The 20,945-nt window shown below is 46.4% G+C and overlaps 1 protein-coding gene across 3 annotated transcripts in view; it reads right to left on the bottom strand.

Moving 5' to 3' along the window:
• The window catches only part of LOC147122029 (ubiquitin-conjugating enzyme E2 U-like), a 92,949-nt gene that overhangs the window by 43,428 nt on the left and 28,576 nt on the right, over positions 1 to 20,945 (bottom strand). For 2 of the 3 annotated variants that reach the window (XR_015077665.1, XM_085982695.1), the window contains exons 5-6: positions 5,345 to 5,474; positions 3,536 to 3,623 (exon numbers count right to left, since the gene is read on the bottom strand). Coding sequence is in view for 2 of the 3 variants with exons in the window: in XM_085982695.1 (XP_085838821.1) it covers positions 3,536 to 3,623; positions 5,345 to 5,474 (218 nt within the window). In the remaining variant the exon portion in view is untranslated. The remainder of the gene's footprint in view (positions 1 to 3,535; positions 3,624 to 5,344; positions 5,475 to 20,945) is intronic. The other variant, XM_085982696.1, reaches the window with a different exon arrangement.

Genomic DNA, 20,945 nt, shown 5'->3' with positions numbered 1-20,945 from the left:
CCGAAAGGGGCTAGGACTAGTAACAATCCTTTCATTTGATGCATATGGAACTTGAATCAGTGCCTTCAGGAGATGATGAGAGAAAAGGTGAGAATATTAGATAAAACAACAGTATTGAAAGTTATAAAGAGGAAGTGACAGTGATGCTCAAATTAAACTCTATGGCTCCAGTCTTCTTGTAACAATGGAAACGTCTTCTGTTAGATTGATATCCTCATTTTTTTGTCAGATTACTTTCAAGGCTTGGAAACTTCACCGAAGTTTATCTTCTTAGAAGTTTAACCTGTGGTTACACATCTCCCTCAGGGGATGGAATGCATCAAGGCAATCCATGAGGTTCAAATTATCCATGATCTGTTGGAAGGGGTAGTCTTGATGTGCCAAATGGGTGTCAACACCAATTGATAGTTTGTTCATCCATGGCATGTTGTCAAATTGGTTCAGTCATTTACATGTGGCCTATTGATGGTTGTCAAGTTTTCATCACTGCAGGAAAGCAGCTGCTTCTGATGGCCTGGGGCATCCTTGAGCAAAGCCAGTTCCCCTTGATCACCACCAGGTAGATGTGGCAGTCCTTGCACACAGTTGGTGACATAACAGCATGTGTAGGCAATCCAGCTCTTTGTCCACAGTCCTCCCCGACAGGTCTTCTTTCTTCTTGTTCGAATTCACCAACGAAATAGTGTACTTAGGGCACTTCAAAATCAACTCACACCATTAACTTGAACTTGACTTCCAAACACCACAGCACTCTGGAGCTTCCACTGTTCCTCCCATCGAAGTTTATATTGTAAGAGCTCATATTATTTCTCTTTTTTCTGCTCTTCCTCTTCTGCTGAAATCTTGTAAATGCTTCAATTACAGTCAGCTGTTCACTGAATTATCACTGTTCAGCTATTCCCACATTGCAACAGTGACTACACTCCAAAAGTTCTTCATTGGCTGTAAAGCACTTTGAGACATCCGGTGGTCGTGAAAGGCGCTATATAAATGCAAGTCTTTCTTTTTCTTTCTTTATTTTAGGCTTCATATAAGCATTACTTACAGTATGACAAACAAATGCAAGAACTTTAAAATGTATTTTTTTTTTAAATGTGGAAGGCAAAATTTACAAAAATCAGTACTAAAATCTTACTGCAAAATTGGATCAAAATCTCCTGTCCTTTAAAATCTCACTGTTCATTGAAATTCCTTAAGGCTCACTCCAGATGGCAGAATGAGAGCACTTTAAGCAGGCCTAAGATCTCAGTGCAAAAGTTTCAGAGATCCAGCAGTATGAATCTCAGTCCAATTTCCAACCCTGATCGCTCACAATTGCAAACAGAAAGATTACTTTCTTATTTTTTTTAACCAAGATATTTGATATTGTTGCAAGTGGTCAATTCTATAAAACCTTTGTTACTATAATATGCTTGAAAATGGATACCATTATCACTTGGGTACCATACCCAATACCTATTATGGTATCCAATTGTTTCTTAAATGACTCCAGAGGTTTTGCCTTCATTGCTTTATCTGGAAGTTTATTCCACTTGTTGATCATTCCTTGCGTAAAAAAAAATTCCCTATCAGTCCTAAAATTCCCTTTTAGTAATTTGAACCTGTATCTCTTAGTTCTACTCCCCCAGTTTAAAGTAATATTCTGGGTTAACTTTTCCTATATCCTTAACAATCATATATACCTCTCAAGTGACTCCTTTCTAAGCTGAAAATCCCAAGTTTCTCCAGTTTTTCCTCATAACTCAAACACCTAACACTTGGGATCAGCCTCATGGCTCTTCCTTGCACTGCCTCCAGTGCCCGATTGTCCCCCTTGTAACTCAGCAACCAGAAATGGATGCAGTACTAAAGGTGTGGTCTAATCCGAAGATTTTACAGTTTGATCATGACGTCCTCTGACTTGTATTGTATTGTTTTGGCTATATATTATAGCATTCTACTGGCTTTGCTGATTGCTGCTCTCCATTGGTAGGACATGTTTGGCATTGTGTCTACTAGGTCTCCTAGGTCTGTTTCTGCTTCATCCTTAGCTATTTCAACACTGTTCCTCGAGTATGCATGTTGTCTGTTTTCACTTCCTATGTGTAGCACTTTTTACATGTCTACATTAAATTTCATCTGCCATTGCTCTGCCCGCTTACATATCTTGTCCAGCACATTGTGTGATTTTGGAGCTGTCTATTCAGATTTCACCGTCCTCCTAGTTTGGTATCAATTGTAAATTTGACCACTTTCCATTTGAGTTTCTGAATGCAGGTCATTTATGTAAATTAGAAAAAAACAGTGGTCCCAACACTGAGTTCTGAGGTACCTCACTAAGTATTTCCCCCCAACTCTGGCATAACTCCTCTAACAAGTACAGGAAACTTTGTGATATCTGGCACCGACGGGACCGAGCTGTTGCCGTCCCATCAAAACTGCCGGACAAACCAGCACTAATGTTAAAACATACGGAAGCTTTTGAGCTCTGTATCTAGCAACAAACCCTGTTGCTTAGCAACAGCTTCTAAAGAGTTGGCTGTAGCTTGCAAGCGTCTCTGTAGCTAAGCAACAGCTTTAGCTAGACCTTGCAGAGCCTGACTGGTGAAAATAAAGCAACGAAAAGAAAAAAAACTTACTGAACCAACTCCTGAATTTTGCTGGATAAACCAAAGTTTCCTGTACTCATTTTTTCCCAATACTTCAGCCAGTTTCTTACCCATTCCCAGTGTTTACCCTGAATCCCATAGCTTTGAGTTTAATTAATAGCCTTTTGTATGAAATTTTATCAAAAGCCCTTTGGAAGTCGAGGTACACTAAGTCATAGGGCTTGGCACATTCTACTTGGGTTGTCACTTCCTCAAAGAAGCCAAGGAGATTGGACTTGAAGGATCTTCCCTTGCGGAATCCATGCCGACTGCTGTTGTTAACCAGGGTTAATGTTGTACAGATGATGCTTCAGTTTACTCCCGATAATCATTTCCATTATTTTGCACAAGTCTGTTGTTGCCTGTATCTATTTTGTCTCCCTTCTTGAATATGGGCACCACATTAGCCTGTTTCCAATGTCCTGGTACCACCCCAGTGTTCATTGGTTCCCTCATGTTTACCTGATGTTCAAAATAAAAACTATTTTTCTATTGATTTTTCTGAATTGACCCTTTTTGGGCTCCATTTTCCCTCTGGTTTTTGATGTTAAAAATAAAAACTGAAAAACACTTTAAAAATGCAGGTTTTAAAATAGTCAAAAAAAGTGACTTTAATAGTTCTTACTAATAGATGTCAAGAGTGGGTGAGGCAGCGGAAGGGAGGAGGGGGGTTCGTAAGGGAAGAAAACTCGACTGAAGAGAAAGATCTTTAGGAAAATGTTAAAAGCCGAGAGGAGATGACAAGGTAGAGATACTGAGGGAGGAAGTTCCAGAGGGTGGTTACTAGAAAATATACTATCCACCATTGTGTTCTCATTTCATCAAATTTATTACATTTACAAGAGTTGTGTGTGTCTGGAATATCCAAGTGTTAATTACTGATATCTGGATTCTATTTATCTACTCACCTTAGCAGCTTGCTGTTAGGTACAGCGGAAGCTTGGTCTTGAAAGTGGGTCGTGGGAAAACACTTAACTGCGAACTTGACTCCAGCTGCTGAGGGGCAAAGGCAAACTTGAGAGACTCCAGTATCCATACAAAGAATCAACAATGTCACCTTGTACTTCTTATTTACCCAAATCTCCACCTTGCATTACTAAACTGAGCTGACAGATTAAAATCCTCTAAGCAGTTATTCCTCCTTTCAGCATTCCAACTGTGAAGTCTGCAACACTGTAGAGGTGTAGGTCTATGATTGCCAGATGCAGTATACATTTTTTATATCATAATGTTATCTCTGATGTGTACAAGTTCCTCCCAAGTCATACTCACATTCCTTCCATATAATTTACAGCTTTTTGTAGCTCCCCCCACCTCTCTCCAATTTCCTCCTGTTTTCTTCTGAGTTGCTGATGGGCTATTCTTCCACAAGCACTAGCAGTTCTCCAATATTGTACTAGGTTGCAGGAAGTACAGGTAAACTACTGCCTCACCTGGAACGTGTGTTCGGGGCCCCAGATAGTTGTGTGGGAAGAGGTGTTTTGCTATTGCATGAGAAGATGCCAGAGGAATTACAGCAAATGATAGGTGGAAGAGTGTAATGGAGCAAACGGTCATCTCAGAAAGTGGGAGTGGGAAGAAAAATGTGTTTGGTGGTGGGATCATGTTGGAGGTGGCGGAAAGATAATCTGTCGAATGTGGAGGCTGATGGGATGGAAAACAATGACGAGGTGGATCCCATCATAGTAGCGGGAGAAGGGGAAGGGAGGGAGCGCAGAAGCATGGGAAATGGAATGGAAGTGATTGAGGAATCTTTGGCTGAGGAACAACAAAGACATTTTGGAAGGTCTGGTGTGGAAGGTGGCATCATCAGAGCACTTGTGATGGACACGAGAAACTGGGAGAAAGGAATGGAGTCCTCTTTGGAAATGGGTAAGGAAGAAGTATAATCAGATAGCTGTTGCAGTCAGTAGGCTTGTAATTGATATTTGTGGAAAGCACATCCTCAAAGTTAGAGAAAAAGAGAGAAGTCCAGCAAAAGAAGGGAATGGAAGAGTTAGAGAAGGGCCATGTAAAGGTAAGAGATGGGAGGAATATAAAGCAGTTAATGCAATCTCTAACTCAGGGCAAGAGCTGGAAGCAGCACCGATACACTCACATATTTGAATCAGAGATCCCATTTGTTTTTTATATTAAAACTTGTGAGAAATGTTTTTTTCCTACCAATTTTCTCCCCTTCTCTCCTGAAGACACTCCAGTATCTTTCTCAAGTGATAGTTCTTGATGAAGAATAACAATAGGTTATTCGCCCGGCGGGAAATCATACCCAGGTCCAATCTGTCCAAATTTAAGGTGCTCATCCAGCATCCGCAGTATTTTCTATTGCACATATGTGCATTTGCCAGTAGGGGCACCTGATAGCGATCAGGAGCAGGAACTCTGGTTAATTTTTCCCCTCTCTAACCCAGAGCTGCTCAGACCCACCACCATAGCCCCAGCTAATAGTAGCAAACTCAGTGATACTGAGGATCAATCCTGGGACCTTGCTGGCCTATATGGATCAGTTTCACACCAAACAATTCACTTATCAACTGAGCTGCACAGAGTTTTTTTTTAAAAAAGAATCCTCATTTCTAAATTCAAAAATGATCGTCGTTTCCTTGACTCAGCCCTGTGGGCTTTTAAAGTTTTTAAAAACCTGGCAGCCAGGGAGTTACATGCCTAACATTTTCACTATATGAATATTTCAATGACCCTTATAACACCAAAGATCTTACTTTCTTTAAGCTGTTTGCTGGCTCTGACACATTCCAAAACCATTTCTCGATAGCGTGTCGGGTTCTCCCTCAACATCTCAACGGCCTCCACATTGACCGCATTTTCCAGCACTGGGTTGGACAACATCACCTAGTTGGAGATTATAGGACAACTCTGAATCAGGCTTCCCATAATTAATAGAGTTTCAAAAACAAACTGTAGAACCAATTAAAGTAACAGGAAGGGACTGAGTGGTAAATTGATTGATTAAACATCATCCTGTCACCTTTGGAATTGAGGTTTCAACTTCCAACCCAATCTAAATTGATGGGGTAACATTCTCCTTTCTCTGCTGGCTGTTTATTGGCTTGGGTTCTGCCCATTAGACCAATTAGTGGCAGCATTGCAAAATCATACCCCTTCAACTAACAAAAAAGAAATTCCAATTGGCCTCATTGTCCTTCGGCAAGAAAGTAAGTCAGACAGGATTCCCACTCCCGGTCACTTCCAGTGATCCCGCCTGGAAAGTGCATGTATGAATGTTGTTTGAAGACAAAACTCGGCACCGACAGGTGAATTCTACAGACACTCAGTGCCTTGGCATATATATGAGAAATGGCCACCCTGGCAAGGTACCACAAGACATAGCATTTCTGGAACTGTATCCTCAGATCGGTTACTGCTGTCAGGGGAGACACTGGGCAGAAACTGGCGGAGGAGTGAGAAAGGAAAGCAGGGCTGAAAGAAAAGATTAACCTCATTATTTTTTATATCGCAAAAAAAACTAAATCACTGCACCAAGTAGGTAGGACATAGTTATGAAATTCTGTGATACTCTTCTTCTTAGGCAGTCCCTCGGAACCGAGGATGACTTGCTTCCACATAAGTTCTCAGGTGACTGATGAGTCCAATGCAGGACCTACCATCTCTGTCACAGGTGGTGCAGACAGTGGTTGAAGGGGCAGGTGGGTGGGGTGCTTGGGTTGACGTGCGCTTGGCTTCCGCTTGCTCCCGGCGAAGAGACTCGAGGTGTTTGGCACCTTCCCGGATGCTTCTCCTCCACTTCATGTGGTCTTGGGCCAGGGATTCCCAGGCGTCAGTGGGGATGTTGCACTTTTTCAAGGAGGCTTTGAGGGTGTCCTTGAAGCGTTTCCTCTGCCCACCTGGGGCTCTCTTGCCATGTTAGAGCTCCGAGTAGAGCGCTTGTTTTGGGAGTCTCATATCGGGCATGCGGACAATGTGACCCATCCATTGGAGCTGATCAAGTGTGGTCAAAGCTTCGATGCGGGGGATGTTGGCCTGAGCGAAAACACTGACGTTGGTGCGCCTATCCTGCCAATGGATTTGCAGGATCTTGCAGGGGCAGTGTTGGTGGTACCTCTCCAGTGCTTTGTACATGGTCCATGTCTCTGAAGCATACAGGAGGGCGGGTATCACTGCTGCTCTGTACTACAAAGTGGTATGAGGAAACACCAAGGGATCGGGACTAAGTGGCTAGTTCTTTAAGGAGCTGGCACAGGCGTGACAGGTCGAATGGTCTTTTGCAGTGTAAGGGGGCGATTTTGCCAGCCTGGGGAGGTGGGTATGGAGGTGGGACTACCGGGAAAATGGCAGAATTTGGGGGCGGGTCCCAGGAGGCGGGTAGCCGTCCCGCACCGGGTCCCGTCTCCTTGGAAGCGGGAAGGGATTAAAGCCTATTAACTGCCTGTTAACAGGTAGTTAACCGGCAGATAATAGGATTATCCCCTTTTTGCCCTCAAGTGCGGGCTTCCCAAAGGCTCCAAAACACGCCAGCTCAGCAAGGCATGGACTGGGTCTGCGGGGTGCAAAACTGTGGTGTGAAGGTAAGTGATGGGTGCAAGAGTGTAGAGGTGAGTATCTGAGGTAAGTGCAAAGTGTTTTTAAAAGTGTACTTACTTTTGTTTCTTCCTGCAGGCTTCAGTTGATTTGTATGCGGAGACTCTCGGACCTCCGTGTTGCAGATGAGAGATGGATGTTTCATTCTCATATGCAACAACCATCTAATTTCTGTAAAAGAAAGAAGGTTGATGAGGTCTTGTATGCAAGACCTCATCAAACTGCAGAGAATGTATTTTTTTGACAGATGTAACGTCATACGTTGACGTGCTCTGTAACCGGCTTTCCCTTGATTGGCCTGCTAAGCCCGCTGGGCGGGCTTAACAAGGTCAATCAAGGGAAAATAGCGTGGGTTGGTCAAAAATTGATGGAGGCGGGACATCGACCCGACAAGCAACAGTCCCGCCTCTAACACGCCCCCATTTACAAAATCGCCCCCTAAGATTCTATGATTCTGTGAAAGTGAGTGCACTGTAGGTTAAATTGTCAGTCATAAATTGCAGACAATGCCTCCCTCTGCTGGAACCACAGGCTATTACATCTTAATTAAATGGAGTGACGATTTCACAGAAGTAAAAAGCATATTACGTACTACAGAGGCAGTAAATTTGAAACAAAATCATAAAATGCTGGAAAGAATACTACAGCTCTGGCTGCAGTTTAATAATGAGGACATTCTAAATGGTCTTGATTCATGACGCTTGCAGATGAAGGCAATAATCAGCTACCACATTCTGCCTTTAGTCCGGATATCAGAAGCAGGCAGTGACCCCTTAGTTATGAATGATCCGCCCAAACCTTACTGCATGCCCACGTGTCTAACACCCAACTAAATAAAAATACTAGTTAAATTATGAAGATGTAGAATGTTATTAAAGAACTTAAAAGAGGGTTAGCTTTTGCTTTAATCCTTATTTCTATTTTAATTTCAAATATGAATTAACCCTTCTTCTCATTTCCCGTAAGGGTATTGTTTTATTTTCTCCACTCCACACATATGCAGTTTCAGCAGGGGTCACTGGGTAGCTATCAGGAATGGGAACCGTAGCTAAATTTTTTCCCTGCCCTTGACCAGGGGACTGAGGCCAATTGCAGCATCTCCACCTTCACCCTTATTCAGATTAGCTAACTTAATGCAGACTGGGAATTGTACCTGGGAGCATCCTGGCCTGTATGGCATGGCACACCACATGGTGCTCTGCTTATTGTCTTCTGGGGTTTGTGACGTGAGGAAAGCCTGTAGACCGTGTCAGGATATTCAGTAGGCTGTTACCACTGCGTATTGGAACATAACATTATGTACTGTATACGTGCCAAGAGGAATCAATTACTCTTGACTGACCCGCAATCCTATCCACACCATCCCCATTTCTTTCCCTCCAATTTTGTCCCCTCCTCACCTGATCACTGACTCATGCTGAAGATCACTTCAAAAGGCTGCAGCTGCCTTCTGGTCACGTGTGAGTACGCAAGCCTAGACTATAAAATCAGATTTTACAAACTTATGCTCCCAGTGCAGAGCTTTGCATGCCAGCGGCACAGATTTCTATTAAAGATAAAGGAGAACCAGTGGATGTACTATATTTGGATTTCCAAAAGGCATTCAATAAGGTGCCATATAAAAGGTTGCTATGCAAGATAAGGGCTCAGGGGGTTAGGGATAATATATCAGCATGGATAGAGGATTGGTTAACGGACAGAAAACAGAGAGCGGGGATAAATGGGTCATTTTCCGGCTGGCAGGTTGCAACTAGTGGGGTGCCGCAAGGATCGATGCTTGGGCCTCAGCTATTTACAATCTATATTTATGATTTAGATGAAGGGACCGATTGCAATGTATCCAAGTTTGCTGACAGTAGGTGGGAAAGTAAACTGTGAGGACACAAAGAGCCTGCAAAGGGGATATAAACAGGTTAAGTGAGTGGGCAATAAGGTGGCAGATGGAGTATAATGTGGGGAAATGTGAGGTTATTCACTTTGGTAAAAGAATAGAAAAACAGAATATTTCTTTAAATGTTGGTGTTCAGAGAGATTGAGGTGTCCTCATACAGGAAACACAGAAAGTTAGCATGCAGGCACAGCAAGCAGTTAGGAAGGCAAATGGCATGTTGGTCTTTATTCCAAGGGAATTGGAGTACAAGAGTAAGGAAGTCTTACTACAATTGTACAGGGCTTTGGTGAGATCACACCTGGAGTACTGTGCACAGTTTTGGTCTTCTTATCTCAGAAAGGACACACATACCTTAGAGGCAGTGCAACAAAGGTTCACTAGATTGATCCCTGGGATGAGAGGGTTGTCCCATGAGGAGAGATTGAGTAGATCGGGCCTATACTCTCTGGAGTTTAGAAGAATGAGAGGTGATCTCATTGAAACATAAGATTCTGAGGGGGATTGACAGGGTAGATGCTGAGAGGTTGTTTTCTCTGGCTGGAGAGTCTAGAACTAAGGGTCATAGTCTCAGGATAAGGAGTCGGCCATTTAAGACTGAGATGAGGAGAAATTTCTTCACTCAGATGGTTGTGAATCTTTGGAATTCTCTGCCCCAGAGGGCTGTGGATGCTGAGTCGGTGAGTATATTCAAGGCTGAGATAGATAGAATTTTGGACTCTAGGGGAATCAAGGGATATGGGGATCGGGCGGGAAAGTGGAGTTGAGGTCGATGATCAGCAATGATCTTATTGAAGGGCCATATGGTCTGCTCCTGCTCTTAATTCTTACGTTCTTATATTGGGAATTTGGGCATGGAGGTCAGTGGAGGTTAAAATTAATGACTGGGAAATTTTGTGGGGCACCTCAATCTTTTGTGCCTGAATCCTCGATATGCACTCCCGGCACAGTCTTTCAGTGTCAGCAAGATACTGACTATGGAGGGCATCACATCAGAGCCTGATTCTTTTCTCAGCCAAAGTCTACTGGATAGTGAGTAGGTGGGGGAATCCTGGCTGATTTTTCACCTCCCTAATTAATGAGCATTGAAACTATTTACATACCCCAGTGCTGCCCAACTGAGATCAGCTAGCTCAGCACTGACCAAGACTGAATCTGGGACCTTCTGATCTGTAGTGTTCAACACCACAAGAACTAGGCCATTGTGGAAAACTCCCCCTGTACCACTATCTGTTTACTACTATGTACAATGCTCTCCCCGACTGACCTCCCCTTCCTCTTACCCTCATAAATATGGGTCACTGAGGTGTCCCTGCATTCTTAGCATGACTGAAGTGAATAGATCTCTTTCACTCAGCAACAACTTCCATTTATATCATCATCAGTCGAATATCATCAGAGCTCCTATGACTATCCTCACATCACTTTATTCATCATGCATGATGCTAATTCTTCTATAGGAATTTCTGTATCCCACACAAGTTGAGTATTCTATTTATAGTAGTCTGTTGTAATTTTTTGCCGCTGTTGATGTAAATGATATTCCCCTGTAGTTGATTGTGAAGTTTAAATTTCCTTCTAGAAAGTGGTACGATACAACTTTTGAAGAATTCTTCCGGCTTTTTATACTTGGTGAAAGTATGGTTACACAGCCGTAGAATGTAATTTTGCATGTCTTGCAGTTTCCAAAATCATATCCAGTCCAGGGCCTTTTACTGATCTGGTTTGTGCAATTGTTTTTTCTAGTTTTTCATGAGTAACTGGCTCGGTGCTAATGTCAAGTTCTTTTTCTGACATGTGTTCAATGATTTTCATCTACCAAGGCTAGTTCTTGACCCAACAAGCTTTTCAAAGTGATCTTTCCATGGTTATTTCCTTGTTTCTGCATTCTATCCTTTTAATTTTCCTTTTAGGGTCTTCTTGTGTCCAGTTACACGATTGGCTAGTATCCAGGGTCAGCATTAGGAATTTCCCAGAGTTTTTTTCCAAAATGTGACCTAAGTTTTCTCTTTCTGTTTTTTTGCCTCGCCCAGGAGATTGCGTGACGAGGAGGAGATTGAAGGCGCATGTCGGGATAGGACAGGCTGGATGGACCAGCTGGTCTTTTCTTGTCCTTCTTTTGTATGTATGTATACATTTCTACTGATGATCCTCATTTTGTCTTTATAGTGATTGTAGGAGCCAACAGCTTCAGCTTGCTCATATGCCTTTTTCAAATATTTTCTTGCTTGTTCTATTGTAACATTACCTTTGTCATGTGACTGTCAAGAGTTCTCTCTTTTCCAGAATATGTGGATGATTTTTGAGATCAGATTTCAAGTGATTTGCTTTCTTGGGGATTATTTTTGGTGCTGTTTCAGCTACTGATGTTACCGGGGTGAAGATTCTTCTGATGGCTGTGATGAAATATTCCATTCATCACTGCCTGTGACTGTGGTTGGTTTCAGGTTTCTCCTCACCATTGTATTGTATATCATCACTGCCTGTGACTGTGGTTGGTTTCAGGTTTCTCCTCACCATTGTATTGTATATTGGAATGTATGGAATGTGTTGTGTAGGGCTCCGCCCATACCTGGCCTCTATGTAAGCCAGCTCAGTCTGGCCTCATATCCAGTACTGCAGAGCTCCAGATGGAAGATACCTCTCTCCACTGCGTGTTATCTTCTAAGTTAATAAAAGCCTTGTTTTGTTCCGCTAACATCGAGTCTCGGGATTATTGAGGCACATCAATTTTATTAACTTATTTTTCAACACAATGGATCAACTCCTGAAACCCAAACGTTTGGATTTGGATCAGCATGCTCCGGACGCATCAGCACGCTTCGGACACTGGTTTATGTGTATGGAATTCTTCCTGGACAATTCCGCAGCCGTCAAAGACGCTACGGACGCTGCGAGTATGAAACTCGGAATTCTGCGGAATTGGGTAAGCCACCGGGTTTACCCCCTCATCCAAGACGCCGACACGTACCTGGCCGCCTGCGACATCTTAAAGGCGCATTACCAGCAGCCTACGAATGAGGTGTATGCTAGGCATCTGCTCGCCACTCGCGCACAGCGACCCGGGGAATCGGTGGAGGAGTTCCTAGGCACCCTGAAAATGCTTGGCAAAGACTGCAAGTGCCGAGATGTAAGAGCCGCAGTGTACACCGACGAGCTTGTCCGCGATGCCTTTATCACAGGCCTCAGCTCCACTTACATCCGGCAAAGACTGCTGGAAAAAACGGGATTGGACCTGAAACAGGCTGCGGACACCGCGCAATCCCTGGATGTGGCCCAGAGAAACTCGGACGCCTACTCTTCAGCCCGCGCCGTCCACGCCGCCACGTGTGCACCAAGGGCGCCGCCATCTTGGAAGGCATCTTCCCCGCCCGGCAGCCCGACACCGTCGGGGCCCCGCTCTCCCCCCAGAAGCCCTATGACAGCTGCGACGCGTCGGGGACCCAACTGCTACTTCTGCAGGCAGCCAAAGCACACCAGAAACCTGTGCCCGGCGAAAGGCACCACCTGCTTTAAGTGTGGTAAGAAGGGGCACTCCGGGAAGGTGTGCAGAGGGAACCCCGCCGGAAAACCAAAACCCGCCACCGCCGCGTGTGCGCCGTGGGAGCGGCCATCTTGGACTCCATCTTGCCCGACCTCGTGGGGTCCGCCATCTTGTGAGCAGACAGCGTGGACGCCATCTTGTCTCGACCAGGGCCCTACAGTGGCATCGGTCACAGTGGACCAGACCAGGCCCCACCCGCTATCCAAATCAATGGTGGACATCGAGGTAAACGGGTGCCGGGTTAAATGTTTAATTGACAGTGGAAGCACGGAGAGTTTTATCCACCCTGAACTGGCACAACAACTCTCCCTAAAGGTGGTCCCTACTCGGGGTACCATCTCTATGGCTGATAAAACCCAGACATCGACCATTCTGGGTTACTGCACGGTACAATTGTCCGTTAACGGGACGGTATACGATAATTTTAAAGTATTAATCATGAAGAATCTATGCGCGAGCGTGATCTTGGGCCTGGATTTCCAGTGCAACCACCAAAGCATCACGCTCAAGTACGGTGGGTCCCAGCCGCCCCTCACAGTGTGCGGCCTGGCTACCCTGAATGTAAAGCCGCCTTCGCTATTCGCGAACCTTACCCCTAACTGCCGGCCAATAGCGACCAAAAGCAGGAGGTACAGCTGGGAGGACAGGCGGTTTATCGCGACCGAGGTAGACAGGCTCCTGAAAGAGCGCATTATTGAATGCAGCAATAGCCCGTAGCGCGCCCAAGCGGTGGTGGTAAGGGGTAGCGAGAAGAAACGGATGGTGATCGACTATAGCCAAACGATCAACAGGTACACCCAACTAGACGCCTACCCGCTACCCCGCATATCAGAAATGGTGAACCAAATCGCCCAATACCGGGTGTTCTCCACCATCGACCTCAAGTCAGCGTACCACCAGCTCCCTATCAGACCAGAGGACCGCCCGTACACCGCCTTCGAGGCGAACGGACGCCTCTACCAATTCCTCAGAGTCCCCTTTGGGGTGACGGATGGGGTCTCGGTCTTCCAGAGGGAGATGGATCGCATGGACCACCACTTGCAGGCAACCTTCCCCTACCTCGACAACGTCACCGTCTGCGGTCACAACCAGCAGGATCACGACTCGAACCTCGAGAGGTTCCTGAAAACCGCACAAAAACTCAACCTCACCTACAACGAGGACAAGTGCGTTTTCAACACCACGTGCCTCTGCATACTAGGCAGCGTGGTGGAGAATGGGGAAATCGGACCAGACCCCGACCGATTGCGCCCCCTACGGGAGCTGCCCCTGCCCAACACTCCCAAAGCCCTGAAAAGGTGCCTGGGGTTATTTTCTTACTATTCCCAATGGGTCCCCAACTACTCCGACAAAGCCCGCCCCCTCTTGAAAGCATCCTCTTTTCCGCTCTGCTGAGGCCCACGCCGCCTTCAAAAGCATTAAGCAGGATATTGAGCGGGCCACGCTACAGGCAGTGGACGAGAACACTCCATTTCAAGTGGAAAGTGATGCGTCTGACTTTGCCTTGGCGGCCACCCTCAACCAGACGGGGCGGCCCGTAGCTTTCTTCTCGAGGACCCTCCAAGGGCCCGAGATCAGACACTCCTCCGTGGAAAAGGAGGCCCAAGCCATCGTGGAGGCAGTGCGCCACTGGCGCCACTACCTAGCCGGCAAACGCTTCACCCTACTTACCGACCAGCGGTCGGTAGCGTTTATGTTCAATAATAAACAGAGGGGGAAGATCAAAAATGATAAGATTCTTAGGTGGCGGATCGAGCTCTCCACCTTCGAGTATGACATCATCTACCGGCCAGGGGCCCTTAACGAATCCCCAGATGCCCTCTCACGAGGGATGTGTGCCAGCGCCACCGGGGATCGGCTACAGACCCTCCACAACGACCTCTGCCACCCAGGGGTCACGCGGCTGTTCCACTTCATAAAGTCCCGCAACTTACCCTACTCGATTGAGGAAGTTCGGTCTCTGACCAGGAACTGCCGCACTTGCGCTGAGTGCAAGCCTCGGTTCTACCACCCTGATAGAGCCCACTTAATCAAAGCTACACGGCCCTTTGAGCGGCTCAGCTTAGATTTCAAGGGCCCCCTCCCGTCCGTCGACCGCAATGTTTACTTCCTGAACATTGTGGACGAATACTCCCGGTTCCCATTCGCCTTCCCCTGCCCAGACATGACCAGCGCCACGGTCATTAAATGCCTCAACAGCCTGTTCTGCCTGTTCGGTATGCCGAGCTACATCCACACGGATAGGGGGGCGTCCTTCATGAGTGAAGAGCTACGCCAGTACATGCTGTCCAGGGGTATCGCCACGAGCCGTACCACCAGCTACAACCCCCGGGGTAACGGTCAAGTGGAGCGAGAGAACGGGATAGTATGGAAAGCAGTCACTCTAGCTCTAAGGACCAAGGGCCTCCCTATCTCCCGCTGGCAGGAAGTCCTCTCAGATGTGCTCCATTCGATACGGTCGCTATTGTGTACTGCCACTCATGCCATGCCTCATGAACGAATGTTTAGCTTTCCTCGGAAATCCACCTCAGGCGTATCCATGCCGTCATGGCTCTCCACCCCAGGTCTGGTATTTGTGCGAAGGCATGTGAGGGGCCATAAGACGGACCCTCTCGTGGAGCCAGTGCACCTGCTCCATGCCAACCCCCAATACGCGTATGTCCGGCACGCCGACGGAAGGGAGGACACCGTGTCAATAAAAGACGTCGCCCCAGCCGGTAACGACAACAACCACGGCAATAGCAGCAACAACGACCACAGCAACTCTTACCCACCCACTACTCTTTCGTCACCCCCGGAAGAACATCGACCAACGGCACCCCCACCAACTACCCCTTCAACAACCCTGGCGGCACCCCCGGCAGAGACCCAGGAGGCCACTGGGGACACCCAGCCGACACCCGCGACACCACAACAGCCACGTCGGTCGCAGAGGACTACCAAACCCCCGAACAGACTAAATCTATAGAAGGGGTGAATGTGATGAAATATTCCATTCATCACTGCCTGTGACTGTGGTTGGTTTCAGGTTTCTCCTCACCATTGTATTGTATATCATCACTGCCTGTGACTGTGGTTGGTTTCAGGTTTCTCCTCACCATTGTATTGTATATTGGAATGTATGGAATGTGTTGTGTGTAGGGCTCCGCCCATACCTGGCCTCTATGTAAGCCAGCTCAGTCTGGCCTCATATCCAGTACTGCAGAGCTCCAGATGGAAGATACCTCTCTCCACTGCGTGTTATCTTCTAAGTTAATAAAAGCCTTGTTTTGTTCTGCTAACATCGAGTCTCGGGATTATTGAGGCACATCAATGGCGTTTTCTATTTTTCATTGCAAAGGTCCGCAAATCTGTTTGAGACTTTGATAGTAAATTGGCTCTTCACGTTACTATCCTTATTCAATCTACCCCAGCCTAAATTTCTGCCTGGAACTCGTCTTGGAGCCCTTAAGCTAAGACAAATGTTTGCTGTCATAATTCTATGGTCTGATCCAATGGTATTAAATGAGCTGTAAGCTTCTACATTCCCGACGCTGTTTTTCTACTTTTTTTCCATACTAAGATGTAATCTAAGCTGGGCTCCCTCACATTTGGGGATTTAGATGTTCAAAATTTCCCTCTTTCCTTTGCAAAGTTATTATTTGTAGACCAGAGGTTGAATTCCATGGTGCAATCAAGAAGTAATTTTCCATTTCCATTTGTATCATCATGAAATGAGTAGCAAACTATTTCTTTACTCAGCCTTACATTCATATCACCTCCAATAATCAGGAAGTTATGGAGTGGAATGGATTCTGTTGTCCTGCATAATTCTTCATAAAATTTGAGTATTTCTGCTTCTACAACTTTGTTGGGTTGGGCTGTAGCAGGTTACTATGGTGACCAATGGGTCCGGAGAATTCTGCAACAGCTATTCTATTGTTAATTACATCTACAGATTGAAGACGTTTCACTGCGTACAGGCCGAGAAGGAATCCTACACCTCCCAGAGTGGCTTCTGCATTTTTTTTTGTTGCTAAAATCCATAAATCATGAGGCTCCTTGTATTTCACTTCTTCATTCTCATGACAGAGGCAGCATATAGAGAAGACAGATGAGGGCGCCAAGCACTGATCTTGGGGGGCTCTGGAGTTTACTATGTGTGGGATGTGGGCGGGGGGGGGGCGCGGGGGAAGAAACTAAGCTATTGATAGAGATGCATTGGCAGCATACAGGTTTGTAAGTGTGAACTCATTTCTCTTATCTGGAAGGAGGAGAGCATGCCGGGGATCTCAGAGACGCCGTAATCGTGACCATCTTCAAGAAAGGTGACAAGTCCGACTGCAGTAATTACAGAGGAGTCTCCCTGCTGTCTGCCACAGGGAAAGTCATCGCAAGAATCCTCCTCAATTGCCTTCTCTCAATGGCCAAAGAGCTCCTCCCAGAGTCGCAATGCGGATTCCGCCCACTAAGGGGCACAATGGACATGATCTTCACCATGCGTCAACTACAAGAGAAATGCAGCGAACAGCACCAACCGCTGTACATGGCTTTCTTTGACCACACAAAGGCCTTCGACACCATCAACTGTGAGGGATTATGGAGTGTCCTCCTCAAATTCAGCTGCCCTCAAAAGTTTGTCACCATCCTCCGCCTGCTTTACGACGACATGCAAGTCGTGATCCTGACCAACAGATCCACGACAGACCCAATTCACGTATGGACTGGGGTCAAGCAAGGCTGTGTCATCACACCAACGCTCTTCTCGATCTTCCTGGCTGCAATGCTCCATCTCGCCCTCAGTAAGCTCCCCGCTGGAGTGGAGCTAATCTACAGAACAAACAGGAAACTGTTCAACCTCCGTCGTCTCCAGTCCAGATCCAAGGTTGTCCCATCCTCTGTCATTGAATTACAGTATGCAGATGACGCTTGTGTCTGCGCACACTGAGGCCGAACTCCAAACCATTGTCAACACCTTCACTGAAGCATACGAGAGCCTGCGCCTTACACTGAACATCTGTAAGACAAAGGTCCTCTACCAACCTGCCCCCGCCACACAGTACTGCCCCCCAATTATCAAAATCCATGTCACGGCCTTGGATGATGTGGACCACTTTCCATACCTCGGGAGCCTACTGTCAACAAGGGCAGACGTCAATGACGAAGTCCAACACCGCCTTCACTGTGCCAGCACAGTCTTCGGTCGCCTGAGGAAGAGAGTGTTTGAAGACCAGGACCTCAAACCCGGCACCAAGCTCATGGTCTACAGAACAGTAGTGATACCCGCCATCCTGTATGCTTCAGAGACATGGACCATGTACAGCAGGCACCTCAAAGCACTGGAGAGGTACCACCAACGCTGCCTCTGCAAGATCCTGCAAATTCATTGGCAGGATAGGCGCACCAACGTCAGTGTTCTCGCTCAGGCCAACAACCCCAGCATCGAAGCTTTGACCACGCTTGACGGGCCACATCATCCGCATGCCCGATATGAGACTCCCAAAACAAGCGCTCTACTCAGAGCTCCGACACGGCAAGAGAGCCCCAGGTGGGCAGAGGAAACTCTTTAAGGACACCCTTAAAGCCTCCTTGGAAAAGTGCAACATCCCCACCGACACCTGGGAATCCCTGGCCCAAGATTGCACAAAGTGGAGGAGAAGCATCTGGGAAGGCGCCGAACACCTCGAATCTCTTCGACAGGAGCAAGTGGAAGCCAAGCGCAAACAGCGGAAGGAGCGCAAGTCAACCCAAGCACCCCACCCACCCGCCCCTTCAACCACCGTCTGCCCCACCTGTGACAGAGACTGTAGGTCCCGCATTGGACTCATCAGTCACCTGAGAACTCATTTTTAATGTGGCAGCAAGTCATCCTCGGTACCGAGGGACTGCCTAAGAAGACAAGAAGTGTGTAACCATGCAAGAGCAGTCCCATGGAAAGATGGTGTAGGAGGATCATGTAGACAATCATATCAAACGCTGTAGAGAGGTCAAGGAGGGGTAACACACCATAGTCACAGTTACAGAGGATGCCATTTGTGACTTTGGCCATTGCCATCTTGATGCTGCAAGAGTGAAAGGCAGACTGCAGGGATACAAATAGGGAGTCTGGGAAGATATGTGCAACTGGGTGGAGATGACATGTTGTAAGGTGTTAGAAAGGAAGTGAAGGTTCAATAAGGGGCAGCAGATGGAGGAAAGAAGCATCATGGATGTTTATTTTGAGAAGGGGGAGGGGGGGGGTGAGAGCAGTGATGTTGGTGCTTTTGCTCTCTGCCCAAAATTTTCTACATTTAATCTTGTATCTATGTCCCCTCATTTCAGGCCCGTCAATTACTGGAAACAGTCTGTTTCTACCTACCCTGTCTCAAACTTTCATCATTTTAAACACCTCTATCAAATCATCCAGTAATCTCCTCAGTTCTAACAAATATGGCCCCAATGTTTAAGTCTTTCTCTGTATTTGCATTTCCTTATACCAGGCAGCATCCTAATGAATCTGTGCTGTACCCTCTCTGGTGCTTCAATATTCTTCGCGTAGTGACATGGGGCATCTGGTAGTGAATGTCGAGTCCAGCCATGTGGCAGGTTTGCTCGAGTTGGCAGCCTGCCGACGCAAGGAAGCAAAGACGGGAACTGTACCAGGGGAGTTGTGGGGTGGGGTGGGGGGAATGGAGTGATTTGGTGGAAATTAGGGCATCAGAGACCAAGGCGAAGGAATTGTTTAGCAGACCAACACTGGCAGAGGTGTCATGACAAGTGGAGTGCCAAAGGAAAGGGAGTTGGGAGAAAGGAAAGGCATCGATGATGAATTAGTGAGGGAACAGGGAAGAGTTATTTTTCCCTATGGGCAGATGTGGGTGGTAAGAGAGACGAGGAAGCAGTCAGAGATAGTCTTGTCAGTGAACAAGTCCTTGGGAATGGAGAGGCCACAAGCGATGGGGTGGTCGAAGGGGTGATCAAGGACGTGGGTGATACTCATCCTAAGAATGCTGCACTGAGGCTGGGATGAAGCAGCATCAGAAAAAAATGGGAAAGTGGCTGGGGTTGGGCTTTTCTGAAATAGTCCAGGAACAAAAACCTAAAAAAAAACAAAGTTGAGGTCCAGAGGTTTCGAACATATTCAGTGAAAACTGGGTTTCATACATCTTACTTGAAATGGATGATCTTTGGATTATTAGTTAAATAAGGTGACATTGTCTGATTTTTTTTTTAATGAATTAGCTGCATTTATAGAAAGCACAACATGTATGGCTTATCATGCTGTTGGACACTGTCAGGAAGGAGGAATTTTGATTTAAACAATCAACAAAATAAAAACTATCTTTCACTCATCATCTTGTCCTATTTTCTCACTGACACTTTTCCTCCAGGCTATTCTCATTAGCCTGTTCCCTTCTGGCCATCTGCTGTCCAGAGTGGCTTTTATATTGGTGCTGTTGTCATTTGGATTCTATAAAACTGGCATCCATGAGTGGCTCCCGGCATATATGCTGCTACACTGAGCTCTCTTATCTCACTGGCAGAATCACAGACCCACCCAATACTAGCGCAGTAGAATAGTCCCTCATATACCTCCTTTATGTGACATGGTGGCCTCTGACAGCCCTGTAGAATAAATTATCAAACACAATTGCCACTGAACACAGCAAAAAAAAATTCCTGGAATGGGGTTTTCACTCGCTGCCTCTGACTGAAAGTGCAGATGGTGGCAAAGTTAACCAGGATACATTGGCACCACCGAGCTCAGGTCTGCTATGTTAGGGTCTAGCCATGGATGGCCTGAGCTGTCAATCCACCCACGCATCCATAGAAAGTGCTTTCCTCATTACTGGCCTGTGTAAACCTTGCCCCAGCCCATGGAGGTCTGTGGCTAGACTGGGGCAGAGTCATGAATGCAACAGCAGTGCATGCAGAAACCATGACCCGGATTTTGCGGTCGGCGGCTTAATTAAGGATTACGCCGCCGGCATCCGAACCAAATGCGCACTTACCTGTTGCAAGGCCCCAAACAAAAAGCTCCTCTCAGATGCTGTGGAATAAAGGGCAGTGTAGTGGCCCATGGATCCTTGGAGCACACCATGTGCAGAAGCATACCAGGGATCACATGGGCCGGTGCTACAATCAGCAAACAGAAGAGGTCTCTCATTATTTATAACATAGATGTTTATGCACATTAAATCCCGGAAGGCTCTAGTAATGAGGGTTTGTTTTTTTGCCCCTTTCCTCCACTTTCTGAACTGATCTTTTTAAGGTTACACTCCACATAGGTGCAAAAAAAAAACCTCAATGTAGCAACCGCTTCCTCCAAACTTTTCATGGACAGTAAATAATTTCCATGAACAAAATCCTAAAA

Source organism: Somniosus microcephalus, chromosome 3 (genome assembly GCF_052327205.1).
Source record: "Somniosus microcephalus isolate GS21.2 chromosome 3, FLI_Smic_1.0, whole genome shotgun sequence".
NCBI classification, from domain to species: domain Eukaryota; kingdom Metazoa; phylum Chordata; class Chondrichthyes; order Squaliformes; family Somniosidae; genus Somniosus; species Somniosus microcephalus.
Note: the sequence above shows the minus strand (reverse complement) of the source record. Positions and strands in the feature narration are given on the sequence as shown.